The sequence below is a fragment of the Gymnoscopelus braueri genome (assembly GCF_963280865.1).
Source record: "Gymnoscopelus braueri genome assembly, chromosome: 14".
NCBI classification, from domain to species: Eukaryota; Metazoa; Chordata; class Actinopteri; order Myctophiformes; family Myctophidae; genus Gymnoscopelus; species Gymnoscopelus braueri.
In genome coordinates this window covers 6610652-6630423 of record NC_137619.1, presented here as the reverse complement: position 1 = coordinate 6630423, position 19772 = coordinate 6610652, and the positions used below count along the sequence as shown (strand labels likewise).

Here is a 19772-nt window from a genome sequence, read left to right as displayed (position 1 = left end):
CAATATAGAGCTATTTAACACTGTTACTGAACAAACACTCTATAGTAATGATTACTGTCACAATATAGAGCTATTTAACACTGTTACTGAACAAACACTCTATAGTAATGAGTACTATCACAATATAGTTATTTAACACTGTTACTGAACAAACACTCTATAGTAATGAGTACTATCACAATATAGAGCTATTTAACACTTATTTTAACCAAAGAAAATCACTTACTCTACCTTTTAATTGAACCAATCTGTATGGTAGAGTACCCATTAACACAATATAACTAGTATATCTGCAGTGGTTGGAACTTGGAGGTGGTCTCCCTGCTCTTCCATTGAGACATTTAGACCATGGTGTCAGGTAGGATACACCTACTGGTTACTGCCTGACCCTCATAAGTACAATATCTCTCCAGGGCATGGGGGCATTCCTTACAACATTGCATGGATTTACAACCCCCCCCATCCCCCATTAAATCCAATCCTGCCTTCACACAGCAGTTAAATGACCCTTAAGACTAACAGTGAGTGTTTATGATGGACATTTGAACATAACATCTGGTGTGTTGTTGTCCTGTCAGCCTAGCCTGGCCCTGTCAGCGCTGTGTAACATAACATCTGGTGTGTTGTTGTCCTGTCAGCCTAGCCTGGCCCTGTCATCGCTGTGTGAGATCTGTAACATCCAGGAGGACGCATCGTACCCAGCCTTCACGCTGATGGAATGCACCAGATGTGCCCAGATCGTCCATCCTGGCTGTCTCACGGTGGGTACACTTTCACGACTAGAGATTTTTACCGGTCGACTAATTTGACCCAGTGGTAGTCGACTAGTCGACTTAAAAAAAAAAACGTATTTTCTTTATTTTTTACATTGTTTTAATGCCATTACTATTATTATTATCCTCCTGCCTTTATTTGTATGCCTTTTTTAAGGGAAGCGCTTCTGGCACAGCAGCACAGCAGCGTCTCCAAGGATCCTCAAAAGGGGGTTATTGCCCAATAATAGGCTATTATTGGGCATACTTTTGACCCCCTTTTGGTCAAAATAAAGGCAGGAGGATAAAGTGGTTGAACTGGCAAAATAATCTTAAGAATTATTATTTACTAGTCCATAGACACACACGGCCGGAAGAGGGGCAAATCATATCCTCTCATAGGGAATGCATTGGCAGCTGCAGTTCATAGTTCTCACGGACCTCGAGTAGCGGCGCTGTCTCAAAAGTGGGCGTGCAATTTGTGGTTCCCGTGTTGGTCTATACCCGGTCGACGCATCCGTGGGGGGATATGCGCACATGATATGGCAACCCGGGAGGCAGTTCGTCCCATAGCTGGGCAGCCCCGTAACCATGGCGACATTCTTTTACACAAAACGCTAATAAACAGCTGATATTTGGTGAAATCGAAAAAGGGGCTTCGCTGTTCCGTGCACATGGTAATGGTCAATGGCTGTGTGAAAATTGAGATCAATTGCTCCAGCCACTGATGAGAAGCGAGCGGAACAGTTTTTGGCCTCACCACGCACTACAGACAGAGGTTTCTCAAATTATAGGAGGATTCTTTTCCATGTTCCTCCCCTTTGAAAACCTGTGTCAAATAAAACAAACAAGTAAATCAGAATAATCACTATGTAAATAATGATATAATAATCACTATGTAAATAATGATATAATAATCACTATGTAAATAATGATATAATAATCACTATGTAAATAATGATATATATAATAATCACTATGTAAATAATGATATAATAATCACTATGTAAATAATGATATAATAATCACTATGTAAATAATGATATAATAATCACTATGTAAATAATGATAGAATAATCACTATGTAAATAATGATAGAATAATCACTATGTAAATAATGATAGAATAATCACTATGTAAATAATGATAGAATAATCACTATGTAAATAATGATATAATAATCACTATGCAAATAATGATATAATAATCACTATGTAAATAATGATATAATAATCACTATGTAAATAATGATATAATAATCACAATGTAAATAATGATATAATAATCACTATGTAAATAATGATATAATAATCACTATGTAAATAATGATATAATAATCACTATGTAAATAATGATATAATAATCACTATGTAAATAATGATATAATAATCACTATGTAAATAATGATAGAATAATCACTATGTAAATAATGATAGAATAATCACTATGTAAATAATGACACAATAATCACTATGTAAATAATGATAGAATAATCACTATGTAAATAATGATAGAATAATCACTTGTAAATAATGATATAATAATCACTATGTAAATAATGATAGAATAATCACTATGTAAATAATGATAGAATAATCACTATGTAAATAATGATAGAATAATCACTATGTAAATAATGATAGAATAATCACTATGTAAATAATGATAGAATAATCACTATGTAAATAATGATAGAATAATCACTATGTAAATAATGATACAATAATCACTATGTAAATAATGATAGAATAATCACTATGTAAATAATGATAGAATAATCACTACGTAAATAATGGATAGTTGCCCTATTGGACCGCTTTCCTCTTCCTGGAAAGCATCTGTCTGTCATTTTAGATCGTAGCTAGATATGGTCTCTGTGGGGTGGAAACCTCATTATGTCCAAAACTGTTCCCTTTTCAGGATTCAAATTCAAACATGGCAAAAGATCAACAAGCTCACAACAAGCTTGTAGATCTGCTACTTTTGATGCTTGTGTGCGACGCAGTAGTTATGATCAAGTAGGACATTTAGGAGAAAACACAAAAAGTTAGAATATGGAGATGAGAGGGTTTCTACCCGACAGCAACGATATCAACCATGGGCGGGGCTCTGGTCTGCTGCCTCAGGGCGGGGCTATGGTCTGCCGCCTCAGGGCGGGGCTATGGTCTGCCGCCTCAGGCCGGGGCTCTGGTCTGCCGCCTCAGGGCGGGGCTCTGGTCTGCCGCCTCAGGGCGGGGCTATGGTCTGCCGCCTCAGGGCGGGGCTATGGTCTGCCGCCTCAGGCCGGGGCTCTGGTCTGCCGCCTCAGGGCGGGGCTCTGGTCTGCCGCCTCAGGGCGGGGCTATGGTCTGCCGCCTCAGGGCGGGGCTCTGGTCTGCCGCCTCAGGGCGGGGCTATGGTCTGCCGCCTCAGGGCGGGGCTCTGGTCTGCTGCCTCAGGGCGGGGCTATGGTCTGCCGCCTCAGGGCGGGGCTCTGGTCTGCCGCCTCAGGGCGGGGCTATGGTCTGCCGCCTCAGGGCGGGGCTCTGGTCTGCTGCCTCAGGGCGGGGCTATGGTCTGCCGCCTCAGGGCGGGGCTCTGGTCTGCCGCCTCAGGGCGGGGCTCTGGTCTGCCGCCTCAGGGCGGGGCTCTGGTCTGCCGCCTCAGGCCGGGGCTATGGTCTGCCGCCTCAGGCCGGGGCTCTGGTCTGCTGCCTCAGGGCGGGGCTCTGGTCTGCTGGGCTTTGGTCTGCCGCCTCAGGTCGGGGCTATAGTCTGCCGGGCCACTGGTTGCCTCGTCGCTCAGTGGTCCTTCTGGCCGATCTACACGGTCACAGCTTTTTATTCTGTTCTGGCCCCACAGTGGTGGAATGAACTCCCCACTGATGTCAGGACAGCAGAGTCACTGCCCATCTTTCACCGCAGGCCGAAAACCCACCTCTTCAGGAAACACTACCCTGAGCCTCTTAGCCTTGCCTACTTGTTGTCAATTAGTTGACAACAAGCTCTTTGTTGTATTGGATCTTGTTTATTGGATACTTATTTGTTTTAGTACTTGCTCATTTGATATATTGCACTTTTATCTTAGCGCTAGGTATGCTCTAAGTTGCTTGTTTTAGAAGAGAATGCACTTAAAACTTCTGGTGATTGGTAGTTTTCTTGCCTACCTATGTTGAATGCACTTATTGTAAGTCGCTTTGGATAAAAGCGTCCGCTAAATGACTGTAATGTAATATAACATGAGTTTTTCAAGGCATTTGTAGAATGGGCCTCACTTAGGCCTAAATGTTGTGTGTTTCAGGTTCAAGGTGATGGGGTGGTGAATACACAATTGCCCAGCAGTTGGGAGTGTCCTAAGTGTGTTCAAGGAATCACTGACCCAGAGGTACGTAACCACCTCATGTTTGTTTTGAATATTGAATGATTGAATACTTTATTTAGAACAGACAAGATACAAGGTCCTCTAAACTGGATCGCTCATAAAAGCACAATGGCTTTTTTAAAATGAGATCCCCACGCACTCAAATCATGATGTTATTTAAGAAAACATACAGATATACACTACTATGTAGAACGTCATACAATCAGCTTAAAGGTTACTGGTATGAAAAACAAGAAATATGTACAACAGTTCGAGGAGGAGGAGGGGGGGGGGGGGGTAGGTTAAGACTTGACAGGGGCCAGTTTGGAATTGCAGCCTCCTGAAGGTGTTTTTTTGTTGCATAGCATGAGAACGAGTTCATTCCCTGTGTGTGTGTGTGTGTGTGTGTGTGTGTGTGTGTGTGTGTGTGTGTGTGTGTGTGTGTGTGTGTGTGTGTGTGTGTGTGTGTGTGGGGGGGTGGGGGGGTGTGTTGAAGCTCTTCAGTGATCTTCTTCTGTATGGTATGTGAGGTAACTGAATCATATAAAAAAAAAATGTTTAAATCATATTCTGTATCTAATGTTTAGTTCTCTACTGGTGATTTCCACAGATCACCACAGGGAGAGATCTACTGGATCAACACATGGCCTCCAAACGTTATTCAACGTTGTCAGAGGAACAGAGAGAGATGAACCAGGGATGTGGACTGATTGATGCAAGGATGAGACCTGTAGTGAAGTTGTACAGGATAGGTATGAACTGTTTTTACTGTTGGTTTTAATAAAGCTGTAGTGACGTTGTACAGGATAGGTATGAACTGTTTTTACAGGTGGTTTTAATAAAGATGTAGTGAAGTTGTACAGGATAGGTATGAACTGTTTTTACAGGTGGTTTAATAAAGATGTAGTGAAGTTGTACAGGATAGGTATGAACTGTTTTTACTGTTGGTTTAATAAAGCTGTAGTGACGTTGTACAGGATAGGTATGAACTGTTTTTACAGGTGGTTTAATAAAGATGTAGTGAAGTTGTACAGGATAGGTATGAACTGTTTTTACAGGTGGTTTAATAAAGATGTAGTGAAGTTGTACAGGATAGGTATGAACTGTTTTTACTGGTGGTTTAATAAAGCTGTAGTGAAGTTGTACAGGATAGTTATGAACTGTTTTTACTGGAGGTTTAATAAAGCTGTAGTGAAGTTGTACAGGATAGGTATGAACTGTTTTTTACTGGTGGTTTAATAAAGCTGTAGTGAAGTTGTACAGGATAGTTATGAATTGTTTTTACTGGAGGTTTAATAAACCTGTAGTGAAGTTGTACAGGATAGGTATGAACTGTTTTTTACTGGTGGTTTAATAAAGCTGTAGTGAAGTTGTACAGGATAAGTATGAACTGGTTTGTTTACTCGTGGTTTAAAGCCGGAGCCTATTTCACTTAAAGGCAGCATTAAGTCATTAAGTCATTCAGGATGTTATCCTGGTTTGACCAGGTCTACTTTGTTGGAGTTTGTTGGAAGTCACACTACTCCCATGTAGAGGTCTGTACTCTGTACAGGACTGAAATGTATTCTCAGTCTTTAAGCAACACTTCTTTACACCCTCTGTTCCCTCTGTTCTACATTCAACCTTCATCTACAACCCATATCACATCAAAGTCCTTCTTCTGTTCCTTCATTCCAGACCAGTGTGTGGAGTCCAGCCTGCAGGTGAACATGAGTTCTCCAGAAGTAAGTGTGTGTGTGTGTGTGTGTGTGTGTGTGTGTGTGTGTGTGTGTGTGTGTGTGTGTGCGTGTGCGTGCGCGCGACTGGGGATTAGGGATGGCCAACCATTAACTGTTAAGAAATGCGACCAGTATTGGTTGTGTAGCTTGTCAATCAAATCATCCCGCCCCTCCTAGAGCATATCCGACTATATCGTCAATATTAAAATAAATGCGACCATAATATACCAAAACGCATATCATGATGATTGAAAGAAGACTTTAAACCAGCGACTGGAAGCATATAGTATTTATGACAATGTTTATTAGTTAGTTTAGTTTGTCAAAAACCCATACGCTTGCATTAAGATACATTCTTTCTGACACCAGCAGGGTAAAACAGCGAAACTACAGGTCATTCATAAGAACTGTCACTTGAACTATTCCTTATTCGAGTCAATTTTAAAGCAGGAAGCTGGCGCCTGGGCGGTGGAGGATTCACAGCAGCTCGCACGGAAACGGAGGTGGTGGCGGCGCCACACAGACGAGGAGGACGAGATGGACACAGAGGAGGACGAGATGGACACAGAGGAGGACGAGGACGAGGAGGAGGAGGACGAGGAGGAGGAGGAGGATGAGGAAGGACGCTGGGACTCGGACTCGGACCCTCCCGTCCGGCTGGTGTCCGACCTGAACGATGAGCTGCTGAGTGGATCCTACATCACGGTCACGCTGCATCAGGTGCAAGCAGGTACTGGAGGTCATTGTGTAGGACGCTTGTCTCATGTTTTAAGGTTAAGGGGTCTAAGGTAAATGTACCCCTTAATATGCAAAACCTACATCTTTTGTTTTGTCTTGTTAATGTTATACAGTACATAACACATGCATGATGGCACAAGGGAGGTTGATTACTTGCCTTAGTTGCCTGCAATGTGTGTCACCAACTTTCGCCAATTATCTGGTCTGATCTGACAATGTCAGTGTGGGTTCTTTCCCGACTGAACCCACACTGACATTGTCAGATCATGATAAAAACTTTAAATGATTATGATGGTTTTAATGGTTGGACTACTTTATCCAAATAATAATATTAATAATAGGTTTAAATGTTAAAATAGCCTATTAACATTTTTATAAACATTTTATGGGTCAATCGCCGATAAATACCGGCTAACGGAAACACTGGTGCCCATATATATATGTGCGTGTGTGTGTGTGCACGGGGGGCCCTCTGGAGCTTCAGTGCCCAGGGGCTCCCAGGGGTGCTAATCCGGCTCTGTGATGCCCTGTCTTCTTTACAACCTTCATCTTCAACTCATGCCACATTAAAGTCATTATTCTGTTCCTTCATTCCAGACCAGTGTGTGGAGTCCACCAGCCTGCAGGTGAAGATCAGTTCTCCAGAACCAACCAGCACCGTTTCTATTAAACAGGAACCTGAAGATGACTATAAAGTGAAAGTAGAACACATGGACACCAGTAAGGGTTTGTTTCTTTCATTCTTTCTTAATCGGTTGTATTTTAGGGATATCGTATGAACAATTCAGTATTATTATCATGACTGAAATATCACTATTAAACAGACACTCGGCTGGTTGGTTGACCAGATCAGAATGCCGCTATGAGATTATCCAAGAAGTAGGTAAACAGATATATAATGCTTTAGGCTGTGAAAGCAACTACTGATGAGTTGTATTGATGCTTATTAGAGGGAGTTCATGTCGCTCGGATTCGCTGATGGAACTCTATTAACCAGGGAGTTCTGTTGCCTTTTATACCGTTGGCTGCGGCCCTGGTGTCATGACGGTGATGTCAGTCATATCCATATATGGAGCAGGCTATGTCAGTTATGCCCAAACATGGGCCTATGATGTCAGTCCTGGACGTTTCGGTTAGCTCCATATATGGGGTTCCAGGTGGGGTTCTCTGATGTCAGAGCTATAGGTATGTTAGTTATCTCCATGTATAGAAGTCTAGGAGAGATTCTATGATGTCAGACTTGGGGAGGTCCATATATGGGAAGGTTGGGGTCGAATAGGTCACTAAAGGTCGGACTGAGTAGGTCATTCATCCCCTTATATGGGTTTCTGGGCATCCTGCCATGGTCCACCTTACGGTGTTTATCCATCTATGGCTAATGCTGGCAAGTATGCCCTGAATGTTCTCTACAATCACAATAATGAAATCATGTCTATAGCCATCATTCCTTATTCTGTTCCTTCATTCCAGACCAGTGTGTGGAGTCCAGCCTGCAGGTGAAGATCAGTCCTCCAGAACCAACCAGCACCGTTTCTGTTAAACAGGAACCTGAAGATGACGTCATAGTAGAAGTTAAACAAGTTAAAGTTGAAGTTAAAGAAGAACACCTGGACATCGGTAAGTTAGAATGCTTTCTTTCTTTCTTTCTAAATCTCTTGTATTAAAGGGACTAGAGGTTACATCTGTTGTATTAAAGGGACTAGAGGTTAAATATGTTGTATTAAAGGGACTAGAGGTTAAATCTGTTGTATTAAATGGACTAGAGGTTAAATCTGTTGTATTAAAGGGACTAGAGATTAAATCTGTTGTATTAAAGGGACTAGAGGTTAAATCTGTTGTATTAAAGGGACTAGAGGTTAAATCTGTTGTATTAAAGGGACTAGAGGTTAAATCTGTTGTATTAAAGGGACTAGAGGTTAAATCTGTTGTATTAAAGGGACTAGAGGTTAAATCTGTTGTATTAAAGGGACTAGAGGTTAAATCTGTTGTATTAAAGGGACTAGAGATTAAATCTGTTGTATTAAAGGGACTAGAGGTTAAATATGTTGTATTAAAGGGACTAGAGGTTAAATCTCTTGTATTAAAAGGACTAGAGGTTAAATCTGTTGTATTAAAGGGACTAGAGGTTAAATCTGTTGTATTAAAGGGACTAGAGGTTAAATCAGTTGTATTAAAGGGACTAGAGGTTCAGGAGTTTTGGCCGTTACGTGGCGCACCGCCGATCTGACCGATATGGCCGTGTGTGTGCGTGTGCGTGTGTGTGTGTGTGTGTGTGAAGATGTCCCATCAGGATGCTGTTATCATTCAGGTTGCTGAATGATAACTAAACATGTTGTTTCTATGTGGTTGATTTCCACAGAGCACCACAGGAGGAGATCTACTCCATCAAGAGAGATGGCCTCCAAAAGATCTTTAGCATGGTCAGAGGAACAGCGAGAGATGCACCAGGGACATGGACTGTTTGATGCAACGCTGCAACCCGTTGTAAAGTTGTACAGGATAGGTATGTACCTGTTTTATTTTTTTAATTTTCAAGATTTTTCAAAAATAGCAGATCTACAAGCTCATAGCGCTCGGTGCCGCGCTATGAGCTTGTATATCTGCTATTTTTGAAAAAAAGCCAAAGAAATCAAAAAATGACAGAGATGCGTTCCAGGTCTCAATAGGTTAAATATGTGAGGGGTAGTTGTTTGACTGTGTAACTGGAAAAGTATGACGCATACAGCGTAAGAGCATTAATGGCAAAAGTATTGCGCGATAATATAGTTTCATACAAATACAAAGTGTACCGAAAAATATGAAAGTTGTAAGCATTTACTGTAGTTCATTGGATTTCCCATGGCATGCATTATATGTGTGCGAAGTTTGGAAGCAATTGCACGACTGGTGTTGGCCAGCTGGAGGCGCACAGATACACAAAGTACGCCTTCTCTGTTCTGGCTGCTTGATATCGTTTTGAACAATTCAGTATTATATCACGACTGAAATGTCACCATATTGAAATCATTTCTATAAGCCATCATTCCTTATTCTGTTCCTTCATTCCAGACCAGTGTGTGGAGTCCAGCCTGCAGGTGAAGATCAGTTCTCCAGAACCAACCAGCACCGTTTCTGTCAAACAGGAACCTGAAGATGAACCTGAAGTTGAAGTTGAAATTGAAGATTCTTCTGCTTCTTCTTTTTCTTCTTCTTCTTCTTCTTCTACTGTTTCTGCTTATTCTGACCATTATGCTTCTACTTCGTCTTCTGAAGAAGAAGAAGGAGATGACCACCACCTGGACACCAGTAAGTTTCATGCTTTTCATGCTCTCATTGACATTTCCAAAAATATTTATATCAATTATTTTAAGCCTAGAATCAAGCCATCCAGGGTCCTGGTGAATCATGACCATAAAACGTTTGATTCTGTGATTATTATTTTTTTGAAAACGGCAAAACAAAGGGTATTTATTAAATATAGTATATCATATAATTAAATATAAAATAAAAATAAATCACAGAAAACAATGTTTTATGGTCATGATTCACCAGGACCCTGGATGGCTTGATTCTAGGCTTAAATGAATTGATATAAGTATTTTTGGAAATGTCAATGGGAAAAATGCATTGACTATTTTGAAGTGGAACCAGAAAATGGCCGCCACTGCTATGCCCTATAGGTACAGTGGCTACCCCTGGTTGTTGTAATAGGGTTTTGAGTTCAGTTGAATTGCCTGCCAACCACCATTAAAACATGGCAGAGGAATTGAGTTGGAGCAGAGGGTGTAGTGGTCTGCTACGTGTTGTATGGCCAACGTTTTTCTGACCCACGCGCTCACGCTCGCTGGGGGCGCCCACAGCCTCATAGGTGGGGTTGGCGAAAGGGCCTTTCTTTGTGGAGTTCGCATGTTCTCCCCCGTGCCCCGTAGGGTAGGTACCCTCAAAAAACATGCAGTAATCCTGGTATCTATCCACCTGTTTCTGCGGGAATTTACTGGGGCACAGGCAGGGTGGGGGACATATCCTGCGGAGACACAGGAAGTAGGAAGTAGCAGCTCAGTGTGTTTACATTTGCTAGCAGAACACAGGTGGTCACAGGACTCGTGTCTCTGTGATTCTGACTCCGAAGAAGTAGTTTTTAGCTCAGCTTTTCTCGCTCAACGTCTTAATGAGCTCAGGGACAACGTGTGCTGCGCGTGGCTGTCATTACAACCGGACCAAACTAAACAATTGGCTTAAATTAGAGCGCTTCGTCCACCAACCAAAAACTAAGACAGAATGCTCTTGTCAACAACGGTATCAATTCCATCGCATCCCAAAGGACGCCGATGTGAAAAGAAGTCGGACTAAAAAAAAAAAAACTCCCGAAACTGTGTATGTATGTTCATTTCACTTTGTGGACAAGAGACCGACACGGGACAACCCATATCCAACGCTGCTGTTGGGTGAGAGTCCTCCAGAGGAGAGTATCATTGAGAGACATTTAACGGGTATGATTCATTTCTACAAGGCATTAAAACAAATCTGACCTGGCCTGAAATCTATTACAATGTATTTAAAACGTGCTATTGTAAACACTCAATGGTAGGCCTGTCTGATTCTGTGTTTAATCTGCATTCCATCCCAGTCCACGGCAGGGCTCATTGTGTCACAAGCGATTCAACCTTATCGCAAACAAAAAGTTGCAACACAGTTCTGATCTCACACACACACACACACACACACACACACACACACACACACACACACACACACACACATTCACACACACACCAGTGGCGTCCCCAAGAATTACATTTAGGGCAGGTGAGATTTTTTTTTGCACCCCCTCTTCCCTCTATTACCCCCAAAAAAGACATTTCAACGAAATCGGCGATAAAAAAAACTGCAAAAGTTGGCCATTATCTTTGGAACGGAAGGTCCAATCTGCTCAGTTCAAAGCTTGTTGGATGCGTGACTTTGAGGATATTAGCACGCAATGAAACCTTTCGGGTTATTTGGGTGTTCTAGGGGAGGCAAGATCTTAGTTGGGCAGGCGACCGCAGGAGGTACGCCACTGACACACACACACACACAGACACACACACACACACACACACACACACACACACACACACACACACACACACACACACACACACACACACCTACCCTCACACACGCACAGCGCTAGTCTTTTTTAGTGGCGCGCTAGTCTCTTCTCCACACACCAACTCTTTAGGCAAAAATATTATTTTCCACAAAAAATTACTTATTTTAGGAAGGTGACGTTATGTAACCTTAGACAGAAAAACAAAACAGTTTATTATAATGCGTTTTAATCATATGTTTAATTCTGTGCATTAAGCATGGTGGTGTGTTAAACATGTACAATTACATCTGTCTCAATTGATAACAACTATTGCAATACATCTCATTGTACACTAAATATGTCTGTACCCGCAGACTACGAGCCAGTAGCAATGGAGGCTTCAGAGGAGCCAAATCCTGTGGCAAAGAGCTCACATGATGTCCAGACACAGTGGTCAGCAGACCCAGGAATGGAGGACCACATCTATGCAAATCCCGTGGCTCACGAGGACCACATCTATGCCAAAGCTCCAGCTACCAAGGCATCTAGCGTGCTGACTGCACCGTCCCCTGAGAGCTCACGGTCAGTTGCAGATGATCTCCTAAAAGATGATGAAGACTGTCTTCTGTACACAGGGATTCCTCTACTTGAATTCAACACTCTTGTGTCATGCTTAGAAAGCTTTGCCCGCACGTCAACAATGCTGATTGTAGATCAAATTTTCATGACATTAATGAAACTTAGACAGAACTTTGTACTAGCTGATTTAGCAAAACGCTTCAAAAGGACACATAGTCAGGTTTGTAGTACATTGAATTTCTGGATAGATGTAATTGCTGAGCACTCTAAGGATCTAATTCCATGGCTGCCTCGTGAAACCATAAAAGCTACTATGCCACAGGTTTTCATGGAGAATTTTCCAAACACTACTTGTGTAATTAACTGTACAGAAAGTGTTTTGCAGAAAGCAAAACATCCGGACTCAATAAGTGAATCTTACAGTCACAGTAAGTGTTGTAATACTGTGAAATATCTAGTTGTAACTGCTCCATCTGGAGTCATTATGTACATTTCAGATGCTTATGGTGGGAAATGTAGCGACAGATTCATAACCGAAAACTCAAGCTTTCTAAGTCATCTGCGTGCTGGAGATGAGGTGATGGCAGACCGTGGCTTCACAATTCAAGATTTGCTAGATGAGCGTAAAGTACGCTTGGTCTTACCGGCATTTACACGCAAGCAAGCCCAGTTGACAACTGAGCAGGTCACTCGCACACGACGCAATGCGAAGATCCGCATTCATGTGGAACAAGCAATAAGGCGTCTTAAGGTTTACAAAATTCTCTCACACACTGTGCCCATTAATATTGTTCCTAAAATGGACAAAATACTGATAATTTGTGCAGCCCTTGTAAATCTGAGAGTAGAGCTTTATTCAGTGCAGGGCAGTCTCACCCTTTGAGAGTGAGAGTCACGCAATTTAACCTCTTCTCACGCCACACTTGCCATTTCACACGCTTTTTTCCCCCTCTCAGCAAAAATAAAGAAATAAACAGCAACCGGGTGGAAAACGGAACGCTCGTCCTAAAACACACTGCCACATTTTTTTCTCGGACCGTGGCCGCCGGATTAGACCCGGGGCGAGGGTGTTTTAGGACGACGGTTCCATTTGGGGAGGTGCGCTGATGGGATGGACTGTAGCCATGGTTCACATGACACTCGTCTGTCACAAGCATCATGGAACCGAAAGTTCCTGTTTTTAAATTGTTTTATATTTACAACTCTCACATACATAAACGTTAAGATTTCAAATATAAAGTGCTTACCCACGAGCCACGGATGTTACAAGTTGATCCGACGATAAGTACCCGTATCTCCCTTATTGTTCAATAAAAAGCATTTTAATCCGATCGCTGGCCATTTTCTTCGAATTTTCTAAGATACTTTCAACTATGCGACACTAATGGTTGGGAGGTGTATTGCACCTGATACATTACAAAAAAATTATAGAAAATGGCCGGCGATCGGATTAAATTATACTTTTTATTGAACATTACGGGAAATACGGGTACTTATCGCGGGTCGGATAAACTTGTAACATCCGTGGCTCGTGGGTAAGCACTTTATATTTGAAATCTGAACGTTTATGTACATGTGAGAGTTGTAAATGTAAAAAAATCTAAAACCAGGAACCTTCGGTTCCATGACTGTCATGGTATGACAGTCATGTTTCAGGGCTAGGATGGACTGGAGAGAAGAAGGATCCGCCATCGTTTGCTTTTTGCTTGATATTGTTTGATGGCGAAACAATCATCATGACTGATACACATGAAAGAAGACCCTTCACAGAGAATGTAATAGAGAATTTTTAATTTTAAGAATCGGTTCAGAATTGAATTAGTAGGGCTATGGTTAAATGTGAAGCTCTTTCTGCTATAAATATGCATCCATGTGTTCTGCGCCGTCCGGCTGCGACGTTTCATTTTTGTCACACATCTACACTTCATGGAGTAGGCCTACATTTGTTTTGTACCGAATTAACCGCCAAATTAACCAGAAATAAAAGGGGAAAAAACGCGAAAAAAAAACGTGTGCATGTGTGGCGCGTATGCATGTGATGACACTAAAGTCTCACTCCTAGATTTTCCTGAAACTTGGCAGCCCTGTGGCTTATTTCAAGCAATTAGACACAATGAATGTAGATCACAATCAACATGACATAACTGTTCATTGTATTTTATGTATTTCTGTTTTGACAGGCCTGAATAAATGCCTATGTAATTTCTAATGAGATAATCCACTTGTATTTATTTATTTTTCTAACATGAAAGATGATTTGTGTGTGTGTGTGTGTGTGTGTGTGTGTGTGTGTGTGTGTGTGTGTGTGTGTGTGTGTGTGTGTGTGTGTGTGTGTGTGTGTGTGTGTGTGTGTGTGTGTGTGTGTGTGTGTGTGTGTGTGTTTTTACTGAAAGAGTGAAAGAGAGCCCTCAGTAAAATCATCAGCCAATTTAGGTAGCATGTGTAAGAAGTAGAACTTCTGCAGCTGTTGCACATGTCCATCAGTGTAGTCTTAAATAAATGGGACGTCCACTTCTATGTGCTCACTTGGTGTCCAGACGACCAGCTTGCAACTTTGTATCATGGTCAATTGTGTCTGAAAGCACATTGGCACAACTGTCATTAGCGCAAGTGTTCAATACAATGTTAATTACTACTAGTAATAATGCAAATCTATTTATTTTATTTAACCAACCTGGAGGTAGTACCCATCTTTTCCATCGGTGCGCATTAGATACTGTCCATCATCCAAGGATTGCAGGCCTTCATATGTGTTACATACAGTACATGCGTCTGTGGTGTTTGAAATGTATGTTTTATTTTCTTCAGCCGCAGATTGTTCTTCACACCAGAGTTCAGATTGTTCTTCACACCAGAGTTCAGATTGTTTTTCACACCAGAGTTCAGATTGTTCTTCACACCAGAGTTCAGATTGTTCTTCACACCAGAGTTCAGATTGTTCTTCACACCAGAGTTCAGATTGTTCTTCACACCAGAGTTCAGATTCTTCTTCACACCAGAGTTCCACGTCCGTTGGACATCAGTACAAAACACACTTGTCTCACACTGCCTGACTCCATGTTCGACCTACAAGAAAATATCTAGTTATTACCTAAAAAAAAACATAGCGTTTCCAATCATGCTGGAATCACCAGCGGTGGAAAGGAACTAAGTACATTTACTCAAGTACTGTATGTACTTCAGTACACATTTGAGGAATCTTTACTTTACTTTAGTATTTTCAATTTGCAGTAGGCCTACTTTTACTTCCACTCCACTACATATCAGAAGCAAATATTGTACTTTGTACTTTTTTACTTTATTTCAAAACATGCATTAGCCACTATTAGCCGACATACTTCGGCTATTTGATATACCGGACTTTTACTTGTAACAAGAGTATTTCTGCAATGCAGTATTGATACTTTTACTTAAGTAAAACATTTGAGTACCGTGACCGTTAACCTTCATGTTTGAGATTTAACCCTTTACCAACACAGCTTATGATGTGGTAAATGTCATGGAGATGGAGTTCTGGTAAGTGGGGGCGTGTCTGTGCGCATAGCGTCTCTCTCACAGTAAAATCCTCAGTGTTCATCATCCAGACCAGTTGTAATATGCTTTCATTTGTACAGTCATAGTTAAATTAAGAATGTGAGAATAGCCATCACACAATACAATAAGTGTCCTTTCCACATAGTTGATTTGACCTCTATGGACTCGTTTCAACCTAACAGCTCTTCCTCAGCGTTGTTGACAGTGGGATAATATGAACCTCATATGCAAATTAGCCATGAGGTGGCCTGCAATTTTTTTAAATATTTATCTACGTATTTGTGTTGCATTTTTGGGGCGTTGGGGGCGTGACTTCTCCTCCGCGTCATCAGCGCCCATACCCTTGGTGGGGTTGGCGAAAGGGCCTACTCTGTGTGGAGTTTGCATGTTCTCCCCGTGTCTCCTAGGGTAGTTAATACCCTCACAAAAACATGTAGTAATCCTGGTCACTATACTGCCTCCCCCTGGTCAGCCGGGGCGCCTGATGGAGGGGAAGTGAACTGGTTGGAATAACGTGTTCCTTCCACGCGCTACGTCCAACCAGGGAAACTCCCCCCTGTCAGGTGACAAGAAGGTCAGTTGGCTCTCATGCATTGAAGGAGGCATGAGCTCGGCCCTGGCCTCCCTAGGCTGGTGGGGGGAGTGTAGTGCCCAGGATCACTTAGCAAATTGGCACCGGGTGAAAAACAGGGTTACAATAAAAATGATAAGAGAATCAGCTGTTTCGGGAGAGATCTAAAACATTTAGGACAGGTCTAATGGATGCGTACATTAGCCTACTTAGACCTATGGACTCCACAAAGTAATTAAAAATACTAGAGTACGTGATAGAAATAGGCCATTATTTTAGCAAGGTGTGTGGAGAAGAAGAAAAAGGACTAGCGTTGTGCGTGCGTGCGTGTGTGTGTGTAATGACAGATTAGTACATGTTGTGTTTGTGATCAGAAATGCGTTGCAACTATTTGTTTACGATGGGTTGAATCGCTTGTGACACAATGAGCCCTGCCGTGGACTGGGATGAAATGTAGATTAAACACAGAATCAGACAGGCCTACCATTGAGTGTTTACAATAGCACGTTTTAAATACATTGTAATAGATTTCAGGCCAGGTCATATTTGTTTTAATGCCTTGTAGAAATGAATCATACCCGTTAAATGTCTCTCAATGATACTCTCCTCTGGAGGTCTCTCACCCAACAGCAGCGTTGAATATGGGTTGTCCCGTGTCGGTCTCTTGTCCACAAAGTGAAATGAACATACACAGTTTTGGGAGTTTTTTTAAAGTTTAATAGCCAACTTCTTTTCGCATCTGCGTCTTTTGGGATGCGATGGAATTGATGCCGTTGTTGACAAGCACTCTAATTTAAGCCAATTGTTTAGTTTGGTGCGGTTGTAATGACAGCCACGTGCAGCACATGTTGTCCCTGAGCTCATTAAGACATTGAGCGAGAAAAGCAGAGATAAAAAACGTACTAACAAACGTCTTCGCACCTAATGGAGGGGAAAGGAACTGGTTGGAATAACGTGTTCCTTCCACGCGCTACGTCCTACCGGGGAAACTCCCCCCTGTCAGGTGATAAGAAGTGGCCTGCTCACTCCTCATGCATTTGAAGGAAGCATGAGCTCAGTTCAGGGCTCTCCCCAGGCTGGCAGAGGGAGAGTAGCGCCCAGGATTACAGTTTAGGGAATTGGCACTGGGTGAAAAAATGGGTTACAAAAATTTTGGGACAAAAAAAATTATAATAAGAACACAGCTTGCATGTGAATTCAAAGCATTTCATGTTTCTTATGAATGTTTTCTTTATCTCCCCTCATAGTCCATCCCAGATGTCTTGGAGAAACAGTTCTGCTGTTACCAGTGTGGGAAAGGCTTCACAGTACCTTGTCACCTGAAACGTCACCAGAAAATTCACACAAGGAAGAAATGGTACAACTGTGACCAGTGTGGGAAAAGTTTCATCGGACGCAAGCATTTGGAAATTCATCAGAGAATTCATACAGAGGAGAAACCCAACCAATGTCACCAGTGTTAGAAAGGTTTCACAGCACCTCGTCATCTACAACTTCTCCAGAAAGGTCATCAGATCATTTAGAAACTCTACCACTGTGACCAGTGTGAACAAGGTTTCAAAACACCTAGTAAACTGAAAATCCATATGTTTCATACAGGGGAAAAACCCTACCACTGTGACCATTGTGGGAAAGATTTCTGCACACAGAGTTATCTGAAAGCTCATCAGATGAGTCATACAGGGAATAAACCACTGTGACCAGTGTGGGCAAAGGTCCAGTAAGTCAGTAAGTCAAATAAGATACAAAAAAAGTGAAAAATACAAAATGTATTGTTCAAGTTAAACAATGCACTCAAATACTGAAAACATGGATGTAGCTTTAGTTCCTTTTCCAGAGGGTGGCACACGTGACGTACACGTTTCCTGTTCCTACGCGTGACGTACACGTTTCCTGTTACTGTTCTTACGTGACGTACACGTTTCCTGTTCCCTTTCATATGTGACGTGCACGTTTCCTGTTCCGGGTCAGTTTCCCATACCTTCATGTGATTGGCGCAGGAGCAGATTTGAACCAGAAACACACGTGACACCTTCATACAGAAGTTGGAGCGCCCGCTGCCCTCTGGGTTAGAGCAAAGATGGTTAATTTAGGAAGATACACCATCCCTATGGGAGCCACTAGAGGCGACACAGTCCACAAATCCTACAAATGGTCTCCTAAGTGGGCGCCGCCGCCTGGCGGCAAATCTTGCGAACGTCCTATATGTTGACTGGTGCTAGATCCCACGAGAGCGTGCTACTGGGACAGAGAAATGTTGATAATAAAGTCGACTTTCTCCTGATTTGTCTCTCTGAAAAAAAGCCATGTTCACTCTTCTATCTTGCTTTGTTGATTTTTTGTTTGATTTTTAAATCTCTGTGTTGTTGTGGGGCGGCAGTGGCTCAGGGGTAGAGAGGCCGGGTAGAGTGAACTGGAAAACCGCAAGGTTCCCAGTTCGATCCTGGACTGGGGCGCTCCCCTAGAGTTAGTGTCGAAGTGTCCTTGAGCAAGACGCTGAACCCCTAATTGCTCCCGATGAGCAGGTTGGTGCCTTGCATGGTTTCCTCCGCCATCGGTGTATGAATGTGTGTGTGAATGGGTTAATGGCACAATCGATGTAAAGCGCTTTGGATAAAAGCGCTATATAAATGCACAATTTACCATTTTGTTATTCATGTCCTCACTGTTTTGCCTGATTCACTGCCTTTTGCTATTATTTTATTCACTGCCTTTTTTGCATATTAGTTACTTTTTCTGTAATTGTATTCTTGCTCTGTAAAACACTTTGAGCTGCATTACATGTCATGAAAGGTGCTATACAGATAAAGTGTATTAAAGTTTATTACATTAATATGAAAATATTGTAAATATTGTGTGTCTTGTGACGATCGGGTCCAATATTTAGTTCAGTGACCATGGAGCTAAAGAATGGTTCAGAAGCTGTGTTCACGTTCACTCTCCCATTGGAAAGAAAATAGACTCCAACCTGCTTCCTGTCCCCTAAAAAGGTGTCCGCCCACTTCACACAGATACGGGAAGTAAACCGGAGATGGTGAGTCTTGCTATTTCCGTCTTGGCTTAGAGTTAGTGTCCTTGAGCCAGACACTGAAGCTCTAAAAAGCCTTCATGTTGCCTCTGCCGTCGGTCTGTGAAAGTGAAATGCATCGTAAAGAGCTTTAGAGAAAAGGTGCAATAGAACATTGGTTCTCAAAGTGGGGTCTGGGGAGTGGACCCCCAGGGGTCCTTGGGGGGGTTCCAGGGTGTGCCGAGCAAAATGTGTTAATATAGGATCACAATCATTTTAACTACTTTAACCTTTTATACTTTGGCTATTCAAAAATAGCAGATCTTGAGTGTACAATTGGTTCCATGTGTACACTCTCAGAGTTACAGACCTGTAAGGGTCCATTTGGTTCCTAACTATCTATAGTTAGGAACCTGGGGACTCCCTCAAGGACCCCTGGGGGTCCCCAGACCCCACTTTGAGAACCACTGGTCTATTTGCATGG

At 42.2% G+C, this 19772-nt stretch overlaps 1 protein-coding gene across 4 annotated transcripts in view; it reads left to right on the top strand.

The window, feature by feature from the left end:
• Nucleotides 1–18734, top strand: part of LOC308100390 (uncharacterized protein) — a 72329-nt gene extending 53595 nt beyond the window's left edge. The window contains exons 4-12 of one of the 4 annotated variants that reach the window (XM_080449420.1): nucleotides 639–761; nucleotides 4032–4115; nucleotides 6257–6539; nucleotides 7145–7273; nucleotides 8018–8164; nucleotides 8907–9050; nucleotides 9596–9832; nucleotides 11972–12179; nucleotides 17539–18734. In XM_080449420.1, the coding sequence (XP_080305546.1) occupies nucleotides 639–761; nucleotides 4032–4115; nucleotides 6257–6539; nucleotides 7145–7273; nucleotides 8018–8164; nucleotides 8907–9050; nucleotides 9596–9832; nucleotides 11972–12179; nucleotides 17539–17650 (1467 nt within the window). In that variant the 3' untranslated portion in view covers nucleotides 17651–18734. Of the gene's footprint in view, nucleotides 1–638; nucleotides 762–4031; nucleotides 4116–5785; nucleotides 5816–6256; nucleotides 6540–7144; nucleotides 7274–8017; nucleotides 8165–8906; nucleotides 9051–9595; nucleotides 9833–11971; nucleotides 13554–17538 lie in introns of those variants that run through there. The other 3 variants (XM_080449418.1, XM_080449417.1, XM_080449419.1) reach the window with 3 other exon arrangements.
• The last annotated feature ends 1038 nt before the right edge of the window (nucleotides 18735–19772 follow it).